Source organism: Cyprinodon tularosa, unplaced genomic scaffold, assembly GCF_016077235.1.
Source record: "Cyprinodon tularosa strain WSP-4 unplaced genomic scaffold, ASM1607723v1 ctg652, whole genome shotgun sequence".
Lineage (NCBI taxonomy): Eukaryota > Metazoa > Chordata > Actinopteri > Cyprinodontiformes > Cyprinodontidae > Cyprinodon > Cyprinodon tularosa.
In genome coordinates, this window is record NW_024039399.1 from 48,857 (window position 1) to 69,780 (window position 20,924).

Sequence of the window (20,924 nt, forward strand, 5' to 3'; positions counted from 1 at the left end):
GCGTCTAGCAGTTCTCGCCGTAAAGCAAGACTGACTCTCACGAGACTTCTGAGCCTGTGGGTGCGGGTCGGTGCTCCTGCAGTTGCAAGTGCAGTATTTCCCCCACAGACCACCAGGGCGGCCGAGAATACCTTTGTTCAACCTGAAATGACTCATTTAATCATCCATAACGTTATGGAAGACATTAATTAACTGAAAAATGTTGCATAGTGTGCCTTTAATTAGGACTTAAGTGAGGAATTAACTGTTCTGAGTTGAGTATAGTCCATTAATGTATAGAAGCTCTGGTTCGAGTATTTTCCAATGTATTAAACATTTGGTGAATTGTAATAAATAAGAGAAACAACACTGAAATGTGAGATATACCTTATTTTATTTCAGATTACATGAAATGTTAAGTCTAAAATTGCCTCTAGGTTAGTAGGATAAGAACCTTAAATTTTTTTTTAAGAAAAAGGCACAATTTAACAAACAATGTCAACTTGTTGTGTGTTAATGTTTTTGATTGATGATCAGAATTTCACCATTGGCTCTTTCAGACAGCTTCTCTTTTTATTTAGATGTATTTTTATTTCTTTAAAAAATATGCAGACTGTATCTGCAAGGATAGCAACACTTATTTTTCATGACAACTTTCTATCATGGATGTGTTCGAAAGTCAGATAAACAGAGTAACATTATACTAAAATAATAAATTCACAGTATAGAAAGACTTTTAAGATAGAAAATGATGATTATTACAGGCAGTTGTGTAAATTTAGACATGTTTCTAGTTATAACCAACAGATTCAAGTTCTGTTTCTAAGATCCCCTGGTGTAGAAAAGTTCAGTCTTTTTCTGCCAGAAGATCATCCAAGATGGATTCACACATGTAGAGGCAGCGAGGCACATGGAAGAAGCCTGGAGGAGAGAGGACATCCATATAATATGATAGAAAACCTTTTTAATTGGAATCAATACAAAAATATTCAGTAAGCAATTGGGTTTTCTATAACCAGAGAGATCCAATCTGAAACAAGATAGGTATGGTCCAAAGGGCAGCACTGAGGCACAAAACCATGCATGGACCCTCCTGCACCCACGGAAAATTAGGCGGAACATTCTTGTTGCTCTTTAATTTGTAGCTTACCAGCGGTCTGGTAAGGCAAAATACAAAAACACATTTTGACATATCACAGTGTGTAATGCAACAGAGCTTTTCTGTAACCATAACAGTCAAGACTGCAGCTGCAATCGAGCAAGGTTTTAAAAAGGACATGTGTTATCCTTTAATGTCTTTCTATATCATTGAAATATCAGTCTTTTTTTTCTTTTTTTAACTACTTTTTGGATTTTTACATTTTTTCTGGTGTTAAGTGTTCAGCAGCTTAACGTTTTTTTAACGTTCATGGACATAAGTAACTGGAATAAAAAGCTAAATAAAATGTGTCATGTAAACGTAGTTTAACACACATCTCTGCAGCTTCTCTACTGTTACCCACTCTTTACTCCATCCAGACAGTGCCTCGCCCACGACCAAAATCTAATAAATTAGCAAAGATTCCCAAAGGAGTAAATCATGATAATCTAATTAAAATCCAAATAACTCCAATTGCGGAAAAAGTTAAAACAATTAAATGCGGTCTGTTTAACATAAGATCGCTTTCCTCTAAAAGTCTACTAGTTAATGACTTGATTTGTGATAATCACATTGACTTGTTTTGCCTTACAGAAACCTGGCTGCAGCAAGAGGATTATGTGAGCATAAATGAGGCAACTCCTTCAAGCTATTTAAATTTTCACATACCCAGAAGTTCTGGGCGAGGAGGAGGAGTAGCAACAATCTTCCAGTCTGACTTACTGATTACTCCCAAAACAATTAATACCTACAACTCTTTTGAACATTTAACCCTTAATTTCCTTGATCCAAATTTCAAGGCAAGAAAACCTCTTCTTTTTGTAACTTTGTATCGTCCACCAGGTCCTTACTCTGAATTTTTAGATGAGTTTTCAGAGTTCCTTTCTGATTTGGTATTAAATACTGACAGGGTCATCATAGTGGGAGATTTTAACATCCATGCTGACATTGAAGGCGATAGCTTAAGAGCAGCCTTTAATGCTATCTTAGACACTATTGGCTTTGTTCAACATGTGAATAGTCCCACACATTCTCATCTTCATATTTTGGATCTTGTGCTGACATACGGCATAGAATGTGAAGAAATAACAGTATTTCCTCACAACCCTGTCCTCTCTGACCACTTTCTAATAACCTTCAGGATTACTTTAACAGAGTTCTCCTCCCCCAAAAGAAGGTTCAATTTTAGTAGATCTTTATCAGATAGTGCAGTTATAAATTTTGAAGAATCTGCTTCACTTTCTCTCTCCTCTGTGTCGCTGAGCAGTGCTGCAGAGTGCAAAAGCTTAGCTTATTCCCCTTCACAGGTTGATGATTTTGTTGATGGGGTTGCTAGTTCTCTGCGTATTGCCTTAGACAACGCAGCTCCTTTGAAAATGAAAACCGTTAAAAATAGAAAGCTTGCTCCTTGGTTTAATGCAGAGCTGCGTACTTTGAAGCAAAATGGTAGGAAACTGGAGAGAAAATATCGCTCCACAGGCCTGCGGGAGTCCTTCCTAGTCTGGAAAAATGGTTTACTGCTGTATAAGAGGACCCTTTGTAAAGCAAGAGAAGCATACTTCTCCTCATTAATAGAGGAGAATAAGAATAATCCTAGATTTCTTTTTAATACAGTTGCCAAACTCACCCAGAGCCATAGCTCTGTTGAACCGTCCATTCCACCTGCTCTTAGCAGCAATGATTTTATGGGATTCTTTATAAATAAGATTGATCTTATTAAAAATAAGATCATAAGCACTCCTCTATCCGCGATTGTACCTGAGGTAGTCATGGAATCTGAACCGGGTTTAGACTGCTTTGATCCAGTTGACCTTTCTGAATTAGCAAAATTATTGTCTTCGTCTAAGCCTTCAACTTGTATGGTAGATCCAGTTCCAACCAGGTTATTTAAGGAGGTATTCCCTTTGATCTCCTCCTCCATTTTAGATGTGATTAATCTATCTCTGTTACAGGGATATGTACCTAAAGCTTTTAAGGTTGCTGTAATTAAACCTCTGCTTAAGAAACCGTCTCTTGACCCGGATGACTTGGTCAATTATAGACCTATATCCAATCTTCCTTTCTTATCCAAAATTCTTGAGAAAGTAGTTGCCAAACAAGTTTGCAATCACTTACACCATAATTAACTTTTTGAAGAGTTTCAGTCTGGCTTTAGAGCTCATCATAGCACTGAAACAGCTCTGGTGAAAGTCACTAATTATATTCTCATGGCCTCAGATAATGGACTTGTATCTGTGCTCGTCCTGTTGGATCTTAGTGCTGCATTTGATACAGTTGACCATAATATTCTTTTAGAAAGACTTGAATATTTTGTTGGAATTAAAGGAACAGCACTAGACTGGTTTAAATCTTATTTAAATCTTATCTATCTGATCGAATTCAGTTTGTTCATGTTAATGATAGATCTTCAACACGCTCAAAGGTTACCTGTGGAGTACCACAGGGATCAGTGCTAGGACCAATTCTCTTTACTTTATACATGCTCCCAATTGGTAGAATTATTAGACAGCATGGGATTAATTTCCACTGTTATGCTGATGATACCCAGCTATATCTGTCTATAAATCCAGATGAAGCTAACCCATTACATAGATTACAGGCATGTCTTGAAGACATAAAAATCTGGATGAAGTCCACAAACTGTAGTTAAAAGCCTTCAGCTGATCCAAAATGCTGCAGCCAGAGTTCTAATGAAAATGAAAAAGAGAGATCATATCTCTCCTATCCTGGCTTCTCTTCATTGGCTTCCTGTTAAATCAAGAATAGAATTTAAAATCCTCCTTCTCACATATAAAGCCTTAAATGGCCAAGCTCCATCTGATATCAGAGATCTGATTGTTCCTTATGTTCCTAACAGAGCACTTCGCTCTCAATCTGCAGGTTTACTAGTGGTTCCTAGAATTTCTAAAAGTAGAATGGGAGGCAGATCTTTTAGTTATCAGGCTCCTCTCCTGTGGAACCAACTACCAGTTTTAGTCTGTGAGGCAGACACCCTGTCTACTTTTAAGGCTAGGCTTAAAACTTTCCTTTTTGATAACGCTTATAGTTAGAGTGGCTCAGGTTATCCTGAGCTATCTCTATAGTTATGCTGCTATAGGCTTAGACTTTTGGAGGACATAGGGACCCCCATTTCATCATTCTGCTTCATTCTCTCTCTGTTCTCCTATTCTGCAGAATCTGTTAGTTCAATCTCTAACCTTCTGCTCTCTCTGCTTTTCCTCAGAGTAGCTTTGCCTCGTCTGTTCCTGTTTGGCTGTGACGTCATCCTGGAGAGAAACATCAGCTGTGCTGCTTCCATCAACACCCTTGTTTATAGATGTTGGAGATCGGCCTGTTTTCCAGTGTGGTCCTGTTTCTCTGACCGTGACTGAGTGGATGTGCTCTCTTCGTCCTCTGGCATGGGAGCTGCCTTGGAGCTTGTCTGCCTGGCTGTGTGTTTCCTGGACGGGGCCGCCTTTTACAGCTGCTTTTTGTATCTCTGCTTCTGTCTCTTTGAACCCCAGTCGGCCTCAGCAGATGGCCGCTCACACTGAGCCTGGTTCTGCTGGAGGTTTCTTCCAGTTAAAAGGGAGTTTTTCCTCTCCACTGTCGCTACAAGCATGCTTAGTGTGAGGGATTGTATTTGAGTCAATGAGTCAATGCAATCAACTGGTTTTCCTTAGATAGAAAACTTTGTATCGATTTGACTGTATGATCTGGTTGAACTGTAAAGTGCCTTGAGATGACATGTGTTGTGAATTTGGCGCTGTATAAATAAACTGAATTGAATTGAATTAAACAAACCAGAACTAAATGGCTGTGATAGCAGGCATAGAAATGCTTAGGATCAATTTATTCTGAATGAGGTAAGCTCACCTGAGTGTATATTTGCACCTTCACTAGTGGCTAGGTCAGCATATTCCCTACCTGATAAAGAATGTGTTTAATTCCCTGGCTCTGTCCAGACTTATGTCTGATTTTCATTCTGATTGAAGCATGTGATCAACTTCTCTGAACATACATCTCTAATATACTGCTCTAGTGTAGCTTGCTCTGCAGTTCATTCTTACATGCCTCCTTTTTGTTTGTTTTCTTGACTTTAAGTTGCTTCTGTATAATTTTCAACAACTACCTCTCTCCTTCCCTAAAGGTGCTTTTTACTTGTTTAGCACTGTGTTTGGATTATTGGTGATCCAGGATTTATTACTGGGGAAGTATCTAATTGTTCTAACAGGGTTGATGTTATCTACACAGTAATTTATGTGATCAGTCACCCATCTGGTCATGGGATTGGTGGCCTCTCCATGTGGCTGGATCAGTGCATCTCAGTATGTGGCCTAAAATTAATATTGCCTAGCTTCCTATGACCGTCTTCTCAGAGCTTTCTTTATTGCGGGTTGCTAAGATGCCAAGACTTACTTTAAAGAGTTCTTGACATTTGTATAAAACAAGTCCAAAGTTGTTTCTTTTTTATCTGGCCACAAAGGGTTGTAAAGTTGGAAGGTGTGACTAATTTAAAAACACCAGTCATTGCCACAGATGTATGAGGTAATTTTGCCTCTCTTATCAGCACCTGAGCTGATGACATCACATGCAACAGCAAACTGTTTCCAACATAACACTTGTAAACTCTGGGTAAAAATATGTATAGTTACTTACTGTAAACATTTCAATATGTGGACTACGGAGACTAAACTCTGTAGTCTAGATACTCTAAAATGAAACCATGTTGAGCAATTCAATTCTAGAATTTGCTTGTATTTCGGTGTTACTTTGCTTGTATTTTAAAATGCCTTCTTCTATAAATAAAAAGACTGAGAAATGAGGTGCTGCAAAACCTGGTCTTAAATTGAATATTTTTTTTTAATGATTAGGATCTCTAGATTGTTGTTAGAAGAAACTGTGCAAGAAAAGAGCTTTGTGTTAACCACACGCACACCATTTCTTCTATTTGTTCATTTTTTTTATGCCAGATGCCCTGCCTGACAATACTGGGATACCAACCTGGGTTTTGAACCCAGGTCCACAGCTTTCCAAACATTTAAGCTTTCACCATGGGGTCTATACAAGCCGCTGTACATTATTAACTGTTAAAAAAAAGAGTTATCAAGGTTGATACGATCACTGTATTGTTTGATATGTGTTTCTCCCATCAGAATCAGATTTAACTGGCATGTCTTTAGACTTTCTTCTCAGTGTGAGCCCATCCACATTTCTCTCCATTCCTTTAAATAGGCTGTGTGCTGCATAATACGCTGCAATTCAGGAGACAAATTTGCCGTAAAATCCTACAGATGCGACGTTAATTGATGCTGCATGAATACCTCCAGCAGCTTTGATACATGAAGTCATGGTCAGTAGTAGAAGACTTGCTTGACAAGGTGCTTGTTGCTTTCATAAAATATGAAGATATTAGAAGTAAACCATCATGTAGGAAACAGTATTACAGCTTTAGCCATGCAATGCTGTGAATTCGGCCTGTCCACATTTCTGCCCCCTCCTGAGCCGACTTAGCTGGTTGCCACAGTTAGCCACAGCGCCATTCATGTCACTCGTGAGTCTCATTTCCTCATCCTAACTCTAGTTCCTTTAAACAACATTTGTGCTTACCTTTAAAGGGTCCTCCTTTAAAATCCAAAGCTACTTTCCCTTCTTGTGTCAGATAGCCAAACCACTCAACACTATTAGAGTCAGGAAACTGCAAACAGACAAAACTAACCATCACATGATGCTGACAGTTTATTGAAAGTCACAACATTCATTGTCCATGTTCAAAATTTAACATCAAAGTTTCAAAAAGGGTTCAAAGCGTTTATGTGAAACATCATATGGATTTATGCTAAGAAGGTTCTTTTTTCACAATTGTGGTGTTTAAAGATTTATTTTCATAATAAGGGTAACTTCATCAGATCCCATATAAATGTTCATAACTATTAGTATAGACTAATATTTTAGTTTTAAGGAGTTAAAGTGGAAGTGAAACAAATAACCAAACTAACTTATTTCACGAGTTTGCTTCTTACTATTATTAAAAAATTATATTACAAATGTGAAAATTATATATTTAAAAGAAAAAAAAGCATAGCCTTGTTTTATAAATTTTCTGGAAGGGCGCCACCATGTTGTAGGACACTAAGCAGTGACATCACAGGGTTTGTTCTCTGTGTAGCTTCTCCCTAAATACATTAGAAGTACAATTGAGACCTCACAATCTTAAATCACCTAAGAAATTTGGTATGATGAAAGACAAATCTGAAATGACACTCAGAGTGAGATCATATCTCTCCTATCCTGGCTTCTCTTCATTGGCTTCCTGTTAAATCCAGAATAGAATTTAAAATCCTCCTTCTCACATATAAAGCCTTAAATGGCCAAGCTCCATCTGATATCAGAGATCTGATTGTACCTTATGTTCCTAACAGAGCACTTCGCTCTCAATCTGCAAGTTTACTAGTGGTTCCTAGAATTTCTAAAAGAAAAATGGGAGGCAGATCTTTTATTTATAAGGCTCCAGTTTTAGTTTTATTCCGTGAGGCAGACACCCTGTCTACTTTTAAGGCTAGGCTTAAAACTTTCCTTTTTGATAAAGCTTATAGTTAGAGTGGCTCAGGTTTGTTGTTGTTCTACTAGCATTAAATGCCGAAGTGTATAATATAACAAAGTATTTAGCCTTTTCATCCTTATGCGCAGGAATTCTCTGTCTCCTTTCTAGTTTAAAAAAACACTCGGGTTAAGACTAATTGAAGGTTCTAACTTCCTGATTTAAATATCTTACAAAACCCAACCTGAAAAAGAACAATCTGCTATATCTGCTGATTTTAAGCAGTATTACTGTCATGACCTGCCATCCTGGACATTTTGGTTCTGTGTAGGTTTTAATTTTGGATTCTCAGTTATACTTTATTCTAAGTTATTCTGTATTGTCAAGATCTATATCATTTTTGAGTTCTTGGTTTTACTCTTCCTTGTTATCTTTCAGCATTTCCGCTATTATTCATTCCTTAGTCTAATTTAGTTAATATTCTTTCTTCTATCTCTAGGTTATAGTCTCCATTGCTTCAGTTATCTCAGGTCCCTTCTCTTATCCTCTAGTTTTCCCCTTGGTTATTTCTTATTTTGTAGTCATTAGTTTTATTCCCCTTTAGCCTTATTTAAGTTTTTTTTTAGTTACAGTTAAAACCCTGTTTTCCCTGGTTACTCTTTGTCACCCCCTGGTGCCCCTTTCCTTTCCCCTTACCTCCTTTCTAGCTGCTTCTGTCCACACCTGCTCCCAATTAGCCGATTACTCCACAATTGTTCTGTCTCTCAGATATACTCCTCCTCTGCAGTTCCTCTGCTGGATTATCTGCATTTCTTCTTGTACGTTTCTCCTGAGCTTCTCTTGTTTTTAATCCCTGAGTTCCCAGCCTGTTATTTATGTTTTTGTACTATCTTATTCACAATTAAAACTGCAAGAACGATCTCTGCCTCCTCTAGCCTGCATTTGGGTCCACAACAACATCCACCAACCCTAAACCTTCTGAAGTTTGTTTATAGTTATAATACTTTAAAAGAAACTCTGACATATTTCATGTTTTAGTCTATCGTTTGTAAACAAGAAAAGTTCTCTAATGAGAAAAAACCGAGGCTTCCTTAACATTGTAATAGTTTTGTGGGCAGCTTTCAAGCACACTTTTTTTTTAATATAATGTACCATTTTTAAAAGCGACTAATTATTTAGATAATTCAGTTTATTTGGGTCTGATGGTTTTGGAACAACTAAGTTCTGTTAAATCCACAGAGCCATACTCACATGGCTAAAGGTGTACTCATAGACCTTGAAGAATCTCTCCAGCAGTTTGGGCTGCTTGGTCTGACTGTAGGCCATGAGGAAGGCAACCAGAGCCTCGCTGTGCGGCCACCACAGCTTCATGCTCCACTCCAGCTGCTCACACAAACAAAAGTCAAATCTCACACCTTTTAGGTACTTAACCATTATGTGAAATTCAAAGTGCAGAGAAGATGCTAGTTCTTGTATACAGACCTGAGTGGGGCAGTGACCATCCACATCCAGAAAGTAGAACAGGCCACCATACTCTTCATCCCAGCCACTCTCATAAGGAAGCTGCACAAACTTTTCAATAGCAGTTCTCTGGATTTCCTTGTTATGGTTCTGTGTTGCATACTGCAGCAGGAACCAGCCTGCTTCCAGGGCATGGCCTGAGTCAGCAGAGGGAAGCGAGTAGAGAAAAAAACAGCAGTGGAAAAAGTTAAACAAGCAGCTAGGAGCCTAAAAGCTGCTTGTCTGCTGACTCTGAGTGTTACCTGGGTTCTGCAGCCGTCCCAGACATCCAGGCAGCTCTGCCCCAGCCAATGACACATTCTCTAAGATTGCCGTGCCATCTCTCTGTGCAGGGTTACAGGGGAGAAGGTTCACACACGCAATAAAAGGCCTGAAGGTTTTAACTTGATGAAACTGAAGCTTCAAGTTCCTGAATCTGACATAAACCAAAACCACAAGACTTCACTCATCCCTCATTCCCATTTCAACCAGTCTGACTTCCTTGACATATCGAAGCTACCAGGTTTTCAAAAATTATTTCCACTTTAGCTGGCTCGGAGCTCGTCTGCCTGTGTGTTTCCTGGACGGGGCCGCCTTTAAAGCTGCTTTTTGTATCTCTGCTTCTGTCTCCTTGATCCCCAGTCGGCCTCGGCAGATGGCCGCTCACACTGAGCCTGGTTCTGCTGGAGGTTTCTTCCTATTAAAAGGGAGTTTTTCCTCTCCACTGTCGCTACAAGCATGCTTAGTGTGAGGGATTGCATTTGAGTCAATGAGTCAATGCAATCAACTGGTTTTCCTTAGAAAGAAAACTTTGTAGCAATTTGACTGTATGATCTGTTGAACTGTAAAGTGCCGTGAGATGACATGTGTTGTGAATTTGGCGCTATATAAATAAACTGAATTGAATTGAATTGAATTTAGAAGCTTTTCATTATTTCTAATCTGACCTGTTTTTGGGGCGGTTTGGTGGGGGCCAGTATTTGTTGGTTTCCTATGTGCCAACTGTCTATAAATACAATTATAATGAATGACCAAAGATATTTATACAGAAAACTAAAGTAAAAATCACGACCTCCAGCACTTTGAGAAAAAAGCAACAGGTTTTATTTCATCCATCCATCTATCCATTATCTGACACGCTTGTCCCGAGTGGGGTCGCGAGGGGTGCTGGTGGCTATCTCCAGCAGTCAACGGGGTACACCCTGGACAGGTACAGGTTTTATTTGACATTTTTATTTCATTTTTGAATAAAGTTATGAGGAAATTTAAAAGCATCCTCATATCAACGTGCTTAACTTAACGTGCTTAACTTAACGTTCTTAACCAAACTGTATGTAATGGCATGATTTCTGCACGTTTTTTTTTTTCTGATTAGAAAGGACCAGCAATAAGATGCTACTTGGCAATAAACAATCAAATAATAAACAAGTGTGATGGAGCTCCTTAATGAAAATGTTGACCAACAGTTTGAGGAAAACAATGCATTAAGGTCCTTTCTGAAATGTTCAGTCAGATTTCTGCACCTATTGATGGTGTGTTGGTGAAATGTTCATCAGCGAGGTGCTCTAATGTAGTTAGAATGGTTTGTTTTATTATCTTTAAAACTACAACTCAATATCAATATTTACATTTACTGAATCATTAGTAAATCGTTTTTTTTTTTTTTCTAGGTATTTGAATTTAAAATCCTTTTTATGATTTACTAAGTCTCAGATTTGATGCATTACTGAATGATGGAGCCAGTTATTAACAAATCACACTGAACAAGTTTAAAAAATATGTGTAGAAAATGGTTAAATTAATCTTGTCTGACCAGACAGCTGTCTGACACCACCCCAAAACCTCTGAGCCTAGAGTGGCCCCCTTTAGGATACATATTTTACTGGAACAGTAATAAAAAAAAAAAAAGACAACAGAAAAACTCTTTGTTGTGTTATAATCTACCAAGAATGCAAAATTGTATCGGGTATGATGCTGAAAGTTTGCTCTGACACCCATGAACTTTGGCACGACACATGATGCATTCTGATAAGATGTTTAGGTTTGATTAGGTTAAAGAACAGTTTTCTATTCTAACCAGTAACACTCAGCTGTCGAAACATTAAAAAAGATATGAACGTTAGTCGTATACGATCATTTTACCCCTTCTCAGTTCACACCAGGCTGTCATTTTGTTGTTGCTACTGAAGGCTCTGAGCAGCTGTTAGCTTTACTTCCAGATCATAGTGAAGTCCTGATTCTCCACACTCTGGTCGCTCTGAGTGCTGTCTGCTGCTGGTAAGATACCAACAGCACAGAATATCTCCAAACAAAACCACATTGATTCAATAAGATTGATTACTGTAAAACATGTTAAATTAAATACATCCTAAAGTGAAGAAATGTATTTCGCATGGTTTACTTCTAAGGGTTAAAAAAATTGAATTTTTTGAGAAGAAACATTTAAGCAGGGGTTACCATCTAATGTTAAAAGAAACAATATAAAATTTCATTTAAATTTACAGAAACATCATCTGAATGCATTTTCTTTACCTTCTCTGGTAAAGAAGATACTAAACTAGCCCAGGGTTCTATGGACCATTTAGTGTGTTTTATGCTACGTTCAGACCGGACGCAGCAAAAGCAGCAAAATCGCGTCTGCTGCTTCCTTTTTGCTGCTTGTACCAGTTAGTTCTGACGCGCGGCTGAAGCAGCTTTCCTGCACTGGCTGCATGGTGCAAAAGTGTGTCTGACACGCGTTGGGCGGAGCTACTCTAACCTTTCTTTGCCTTGCAGCTATATTTGCTGTGATCAGTGGGAATAAAGTAGTTTTAATATGTTTTTAAGTGAGAAAATACACCTGAAAACTTAATCAGTGCAGTCAGTTCATCCAGATTACAATCCTGCCTCCCAATGTTATTTCTGTCGGAGCCGCTCAGACCCCCACATACCAGCGGTGCGCCGACAGAAGGAATCCCTTCAACAGCAGCCTCTGGCCGGGTCGCCTCCTCGCAGTTCACCGCAGCGGCTGGTAGGTGTTTTTCATCTAAATAATCCGATCTGCAGGCACCAGAATAATAAAAGCGAAAATATTCTGCCGGCAGATGTATGCATTTTAAGCTAATTATGCGTTAATAAACTGTTTAAGAGGAGTGATCATAGCGGTCAATGTCATCAGCGCTGTGTCTCTCTCCCTGCCAGCTCCCAGATCAGCTTCTCTGATTGGTTGACGCGGCGCGTCGAGCAGCAAAAATTCAATTTTTCCATCTCGAGCAGCAGCGCGTTTGCGGCGCGTCACGCGCGTCAGATGCTTAAACGCGCCCGACGCGCTGCTTCAGCTGCTCAGACGCGCTGCGCCTGCTGCTCAAAACGCGCCGCAGGACCTTTTGCTGCGCCTTGACACGCGTCAACCATTGACTTTGCATGTAAACTCGCTGCTTCTGTCGCGCCAGCTGCGTCCGGTGTGAACGCAGCATTAGAGGTAAAACGTTAACTGGAGACACACCTGGATGTGTTGTTGAATCTGACTCACACACCAGCTTCCCAGCTCTGCATACTTCCTCCCTGTCTCCAGACGGCCTTCAGACAGCTGCTGGACAAGACACAGCAGCATCATGGGAACCGCCATGCTGTTAGTGGGAACATCTCCTGGAAGCTGGGGCCGTCCAAGACCTGACGAATCCTCTCGGACCCAGTAGATCAGCTGCTCCATCATCTGCTCAGCCTCCAGCTAAAACACACCACAGCAGAAAGACTATTTGATCATCAAAAAACTGCTACAGACTCTTAAAAAAAAAAAAAAAAAAATGTATGATCTAAATTTAATGTCGAATATATAATATACCATAAATGAAGTATCTTTTATCAGTAATATACATTTTCTCTGGCATTTTTATTTGTTTGTTTTTAATGAAGAGGTAAGTCTTTGGGGTTGGATGGCCACTTGCAATGATCCTAATCTGCATCTAACCTGTCAAGTCAGATTAAAGAAGCACTCCACTTTAGTTCAACCCATCATTATTCTGGGATACTCTGCAGAATCTCTTTGAGTAAAGGAAAGACATTAGAACCTTTTGATCTTATGGGGGAAGCGACACCTAATAGGGTTGCCGACTGTCCCTTATAAAAAAGAGAAGTGTCCCATATTAAGATATAGAATTAGGTGTCTAATTTAATTCAGGCTTAGTTTAAATGTTTGCAAAATCAATTCACAACCAAAGTAAAGGGGAAACATAAATTGATAATGTCGGTAGGGTGGGAGACAGTGTCCCTTATTTCATTTTGACAGAGTTGGAAATCCTGCCGCCTACTAAACCTTGGTTATGGCCAATCAGGGTAACATATTAAACAGCAGACACCTCTTTTAAAAGTGAAATTATAGAATATGACAAAACAGATGTGACAGAAGCAGCTTCGCATATGTCCTCCTGTGCTGCCGTGTTTATTTTGGTTGAGCTGAAGGCTCGGCAGCTCTTGCTTTTGTCACAGCTATATGTCCTGCCCTAAACCAAAACACTGCAACATGATTAGCTGAACTGATTGGGGTCAGTCTCAAAAGTTTAAAGTGGAAGCAGAACAAGATGGACTCTGGTGTGTTTGTGAACCCACATATGTCACAAGAATTAAGGTTGCGGGTGAGGTTACAATCTGCATCTCCCTCCACAGAGACTCTAACAGATCCCATTCAGAGCCCTGACTCTAACTGTGTTAGTATAACTATTAAATGGAAACATACAGAAAAATGACAAGACTACAGTAGACCTTGATCTACTGGAAGGGAAGAATAATACTGTTCCTAACTACAGAAACCTTCACATCAGGTTTTTAATGCTTTGCTTTTTCCAGGCACTGGTATCGGATATAGGTAGAGCAAACTATTTTCCAGCTTAACTACACAATCTATCTTTATTGAAGTCCCAACTTTTGTATGTTTGTTTTTTTGATGGAAAAATTTTACCTTTTGAAATAAATATGATTCATTATTTTGTTGAATTACAAAGTATTTTTTTTCAGATTTTCTTAAGTTACATAACAGCAGAGAAATAAGCAAAGCTGCTACAACTTGCCTTCTGACCTTGTGATTTAAGAACTTCACTTTTACTCTTTATTTTTTTTTCATATCTAAACGAGCAGCACAGATACACAGCTCTGATCAGAAAAATCAACAATGGCATTCAATTTAGAAAAAAGAAATGGTGCAAATTTGAATTAATATTTTCCAAATAATGCTCCTCTTCGGTACAACAAGGTGAAGCATTCCTTAACTATGGTGTTCCTCAAAGCACCTTAGATGGCCGTTTTTCAATCGCTTCACAAATAAACTACCTTGACTCCTAGTTCTAAAGATAAACAATTAACAAAGAAAGCAAATTTACATTTCAATAAATCAATAAATAGCTAAAATATCAGTTAATGATTTAACCAGATTGACAGAAATGTATTCATACCTGCATTTCCTCATCACCAGTGACCCTGCTCAGTTCGTCCATGGCCATTACATAGAAACACTCACTGAATATGGTCCTCTGAACCTTGGTGGGTTTTCCATCTCTTGTCAAACAAAAAGCACATTTCCACTGATTTCCGTTGTTGGAAACACGAGCAAACTTTCTGAGGAAGGCTCCTCCTAAGAAGTAAACACATCAATGTGGCATTAGTATTTCACATAAGACAACATTTAGAACCATTGATCAAATATCTTTTTCAGACATAATTACATAAACTCATGGCTTTGTTTATGTGTATGTGTGATTTGCAGATTAATTTGGTAAAGAAAAGCTGAGGAATACTTAAACTAATCTTTAAATGGTTTGCTTTTTAATGGTGCCCTCACAAAAACATCTTCCAGGTTTGATTCCTGGTTTTTCTTCATAGAAGTAGCATGTTTCTCCTGTGCATGTGCATTTCTTGATTTTCAAAGAGTACTCGTTGTCACTTGAATCCAGATCCTTTGCATCGGCTGTGAAAACCTTGCAACTGAACAGGACCTCAAGCTAATAGGGGGCCTCGCCTCAAGTAATATTTTTATTTTTTGTAAGAAATTTATTTTTTATATATATTTGTCAGTTTATGTCAAGGATATATTAAAAAATCTAAACGAAAATCCCCCAAATGTAGCTGTCTTTTTATTGATGCTATGTCATTAGACCTTGTTCATTTCAATTTAGCTGATTAGTGGAGCTATCTCTGTATTTATGCTGCTATAGTCTTAGGCTGATGGAGCACATAAACACACAAACTGAGCTGAACTGAATGGATCACTGGTAAGATAAAAGAAAATAAAAGTGTTTTCTTCTGTTTTGTCCCTATGTAGCCATTTAGTGTTTACAATGTTTTTCTTTTTATTGGGGAGAACCTTTGCTGGTAAACCAAGCTAATGTGGCTGCTTTAAAGTGCACAAAATGATTCATCTCTTCTCCTAAAAATGTTCTATGATTAGAATGAGGAGCTCATCAAAATCCTCATTAGAATAGGTTTTTCCACACAGTTTTTTCCCCATTATCCTCCCACTACTTCTTCCTCCTATTACAAGGCTACAAGATCCAGTTGTAGATTACGTGACTTGTAATGCATCAAAACTTTTTATTAAAAAAAAAGTGTTTTTTCGAAATTGCAGTTTTTCAATTTTTGCAAATTCATTTTTCATAATTACAATTTTCACAATTTGATGGGTAATGGAAAGGCAGCTAATGTCACATTAAAGGTAGAATAATATTTGATGTTCTTATACTGGAGGAGGTGTCTGCTTAGAGGGAATTCTACAAATCTCTGCCGAGACTGCTGCCCCCCCCGACCCTGTTCCGGGTGAAGTGGAAGATGATGACTAAAGGCATTCTTATACTGAGAAGGGCTGGCTGGCAGAATGGAAACTTTAATCAAACGAAGGCTTATACAAATATTTTATTCTGTCGATGTGCTGCTTAAACACCATGTATTCTTTATTTTTGGATGGTGAGATCCAACTGTAGTTCATTTAATTTTCTTCTTTTTTTTAAATAGATAATATAATATATTATGTTATATTACAGTTCAACTGGAGTCAAAACAGCATGTTTAAATGCCTCTTCTAATATCGTACAGGTACTGCAGTTAAGTTACCACTGAAAGTTTTATTCTCTGAACTAACATCACTATATAAATCAGTCTGTGTCAGATGAGCCAACATGGAGCTCTTGGCTGTTTCTAGGTAATGATTATCACTAACAACAGAGCAAACACATGACCACCATTAATCATCAAAGTTTACAAAGCAGCCTGTCAGCATCTGTGGCACAAACCTGAGGGAGCTTAAAAGGTCAGAGCTGAAGGGTGATACAACAATGTAATATTCACCAACTATTTGAAATTTCTACTCAAAAATTGAAAGCTAATTATTTTCCAGAATGAACAATAATCAAAATTGTTCTATTAGATTTTCATTGTATATTTCTTTCATGTGTTTAGAACTATCATCAGTAGTACATTTTTAGAAGTCAGACAAACTCTAATATGTGTGTTATTTTTCATTGTTTCAGCAAAATAAATTGGGTAAAAATATCATTTATTTTAATTTATTTGCAAATTATTTAAAATCAAAATAGCACTGGATAACCTCCTTTGTTTAAGACACTTTATGTCTAGATGGATGACTCAGAATGGCTCAAGAAATTAGCAGTAAATGGACTAAAACATATTGGGCAACCAAAGATCAAAAGGAAAACTGCTTGAAAAGATTAAAAGAAAGTCTGGCAGACAGAAAAAAACCCATAAATAAATTAACTTTAGGCAACGCTATAGATCAGACTGATAAGGGATAGTATTTTTACAAGCTTGAGGGCCATTATCCCGCAACTTATCCTGCATTTATATGTCCCTAATCCAATCCACCTGAATCAAATGTGTTAATTTCCTCCTCGGTTACTAGGTATGTTTGGGATGAACAATGCATTGCCTAGAATGTGGGTTAGGGTGTGCGACTGTGCTGATGGGTGGGGTTAAAAATCAGTTGTGAAGTTGGACAGGTCATTCTGCAGTTGAACGAGATAGCTGACATCACCTTTGATGGAGCATAAATAAAAAAACACAAATAAAAAAAATCTTCTTGTGGAGTTCTATGTACTGTCTATATAAATTATCTTACAGTTAGTTCTATCTATTAATAATAGACAATATAATTTATCTAAATTATTAATTGTTATAAACCTATCCCCAATCAGCAACTAGCCTATTAATAAGGCTACATGTTACAACACAAAAGTATTAAATAATCAGCCAAGCATAGCCTAATATTGCATAATATTATAATTTTTTATTTGTGGATTGCTCTGCATGTTATTTTATATAAAATTTTAGTTATCAGGCTCCTCTCTTGTGGAACCAACTATCAGTTTTAGTCCGTGAGGCAGACACCCTGTCTACTTTTAAGTCTAGGCTTAAAACTTTCCTTTTTGATAAAGCTTATAGTTAGAGTGGCTCAGGTTATCCTGAGCTATCTCTATAGTTATGCTGCTATAGGCTTAGACTGCTGGAGGACATAGGCGCCCCTTTTTTATCATTCTGCTTCATTCTATCTTTTTTCTCCCACTCTGCAGAATCTGTTAGTTCAATCTCTAACGTTCTGCTCTCTCTGCTTTTTCTCATAGTAGCTTCATCTGGTCTGTTCCTGTTTGGCTGTGACTCCATCCTGGAGAGAAATATCAGCTGTGCTGCTGCCATCAACACCTTTGTTTATGTGTTTCAGTGTAGTCCTGTTTCTCTGACTGTGACAAACTGTATGTGCTCTCATGGAAGAAATCTTGATTTCAGAAGTGGGGCAGATTAAGTTTTTTTTCTTATTTATTTAACTATTATATATAAGCTCAGCGTGTTTTCTCTCTCTCGTGTTTTCTCTCTCTCGTGTTTTCTCTCCTTCTTTTTTCAGACACTACATTACTCTAATGTCAATGACTAAATCATGATTAGCAGGGCTTCCCCAGACAGATACGTTTTTACCAACCTGGTGATAGGAATAGAATTTGGAACGAACTGGACAGTAAACAGGACCTAAATCTAACCTTTTATCTTGATTGTGTTGGTCTGGACTGAGATAATAACAATCAAATCTGGCAAAGTGATTTGAGACACTTTTTAGTGCTGTACAGGCAAACTGAATTCAAATCTAAAATGAAACAAGGAGCCTGTTATACTTAGCAGCATTGTGAATTTTGGCTAGCTGTCATATTTAATGTATCATAAATGTTCTGAAAGGAGAGAAATGCTCCTCCCTTGTTGACTTGGCAGCTTGTGCAAGAAAAAAAAAATCACATTGTAGTCAATAATTGGCTGAGGCACATGAGAGATAACTGGTTAGTCTGACTGTAAAATCTTACTTGTCTCTGCTTGCAGAAGTTCAGAAGATCAGAAAGCACTAACATGAGTCTTAGATGTTTGTCAGAATATTCCTGCCAAAAAAGGCAAAACAAGGTCTTCATGAACCAAGAGTGAGTCGCCTGACCTGAACCATCCCAAGTCTGGGTTTTATTCTTACTTTGTCTTTATTCTAACATCAGAACAAATGATGGTGCAGAATCAAAGAATTAACCTTTAAAATATTTGCCATTATTATTCAGAGTCCATATAGGCTTGAATTTATTTGGAACCCGAACAGGCTATGAGGGGTTCTGATCAAACCAAACACAGCAGTAGACTCTCTACTTCTTCAAACTCACCGGCTTTTGCTGCTTCGAGGATTTCGGGTCTACGGAAACGATCCATGCTTCGATAGAGACGACAATACATCCACACCTGAAATAAAATCCTGAATATTCAATCTGAAAGACATTTCACCGACAGGATCTAACATTCAAACAGTCATTGCAGAGACATACCTGTCGACCCTGCAGCCACACATACTTCAGTTCATCATAAACTTTACCGTCCCTCCCGATGCATGTGAAGAAGCCTCTAAAATAGGAGCCGAGACATTCCTCACAGACAGGCTGAAAGCAGCACAACTAGCAGCAGGACAGATGTGTAGATACCGTACCCGTGCTCGGTGTCGTGGGAATATTTGAGCCAGAATTCCACCACGCTGTCCAGCTGTGCCCTGATGTGCTGTCGACACTCTTCCAGTTTCACAACAGACATGTTTTCCTTTGAAATGAAATGAACACGGACAGTAAAAGAGCTGCAGGTATCCTTCTTGCTCAGTTCATTTTTTTTCATTAAATTAAGAGCAAAAGACAACCTTTTTCTAATTACAGGAGCATAAATATTTTTCTATAAAAGAGTTTGACTTTGAAAAAAAACAGCTGGCTTAAAAATTTTTTGTTCTATGTAAAACAGATAAGATCCAATGAGCGGCATGCTGCAACACTAGCTTCTTCTTCTTGCACCTGTATTGTTACGTTTCTTTAGTGTTTAACAATCTAGAGACACCATTTATAGCTCAAAGGTAAAGAAGCAAAAATCTGAAGATCCCATCATCCACATATCAATACTAAAGAAGTAATATGTGAAATTTTACCATTAGGTAGACTTTTGTGCACCGTCTGTAGACCATAACAAGATGTGTGACAGGCCTGGCATCTCTCTACCTCCACTCCAGCTACAACCCCATCCCCCTGTCACTTTGTTTGCAAGTATTTGCAAAGGGTGGCTATACAGGAAAACAGCAGGACTTTTTGGAAGAACATGTCTATTGAAGAAGGAAGTAAGTCACAAGTTTCTAATACTGTTAGAGGCAGAACTTTACTTTGGAAAATGCACAACAAGTTAAAGTTTTAATCCACTGCATGCACTGTTTGTCATTTTGTTCCTATGCTGCGCTGCTCTCTGTGTGCAGGTATGGGTAAAGCTCTCACATCAACGTTCATGCACACTCAGCTAGCCTGGCTTGAAAATATCAGACTGGAGAGCAACACAGAGAGGTTTTGAAATATCTTCTGGAATATCTCGTTGTTGAATATCTGTTCCACAACCATTCTGATCATGTATAGCTTATGTGTTTAAAAGCAAAGTGTGTGGAGAGCAACATATAAATTCAAATGGGCTCTCATACAGTAGCAGCCATTCAGAATGGCCCTTCCCGATCAAACACCAGCAGAATGGCAGCCCACTTCCCTCCAACTCCCAGCGAAATCCCCTACAACTTCCAGCCACTGGAGTGACGCCCTGTTGCAATTTTTTTTTACTCTGACTCCACCCTGTCACTGGAATACAGGGTCTGCAGCATAAGGTGATTCTCTTTAGATCTTAATGTCCACAAATCATGACAGAATATTTTAGTACAAAGATTGATGGTTTAAAGGGAATTGTAGAACCAGCCAAGGACCCATCACAAAAAGTGGGGGAATTTTAAATAGCTATTACTGTATAGTAAAAAAAATGTGCATAGCTTCTGTGTTTCACACCACATTCAGTCCTTTACTCAGAGACCCTGATGAGGCAGATTGACAAAAGCAAGGTTGTCATAGAATCAGCACTACAGGCCAAGGACATAACAACCACGAAGGTTGTCATATTGTTCAACATTGGTGTCTGAACTCATCATTGCACCTTAGAGGAACAGTCCAAATACTCAATGCAAAGTTTTCTAAGAAGAGCAGTAGTTATTAATGCAGACACCATTAATTAACCATAGAAACGACTATTTTAAAAAAAAGTTTTTTGTGATCATAAAGAGAATATTTAACCTTAAATTGCTGCATTTATTATAAGATCCTAAAGTGATGCGCTGGAGAGATCGCCTTGTTGATTTTCTCATTTATTTTCTGTAGTTATATTTTAAGCATAACATTTATTCTCTGGGTATTAAATCCTAATCTAATCTTTAAAACGACAAAAAAATAT

General features: G+C 38.2%; 1 protein-coding gene across 1 annotated transcript; it reads right to left on the minus strand.

The window, feature by feature from the left end:
- Positions 1–356: 356 nt before the first annotated feature.
- Positions 357–19,277, minus strand: LOC119799176 (renin binding protein). The gene is made up of 10 exons (XM_038308978.1): positions 19,120–19,277; positions 18,962–19,037; positions 18,803–18,878; positions 14,564–14,742; positions 12,622–12,846; positions 9,401–9,482; positions 9,120–9,295; positions 8,889–9,020; positions 6,707–6,794; positions 357–900 (listed from the first exon to the last, which is right to left on the minus strand). Exons 1-10 carry the CDS (start codon positions 19,218–19,220, stop codon positions 827–829), a joined length of 1,209 nt encoding a protein of 402 aa, XP_038164906.1. The 5' UTR covers positions 19,221–19,277; the 3' UTR covers positions 357–826.
- Between the last annotated feature and the right edge of the window lie 1,647 nt (positions 19,278–20,924).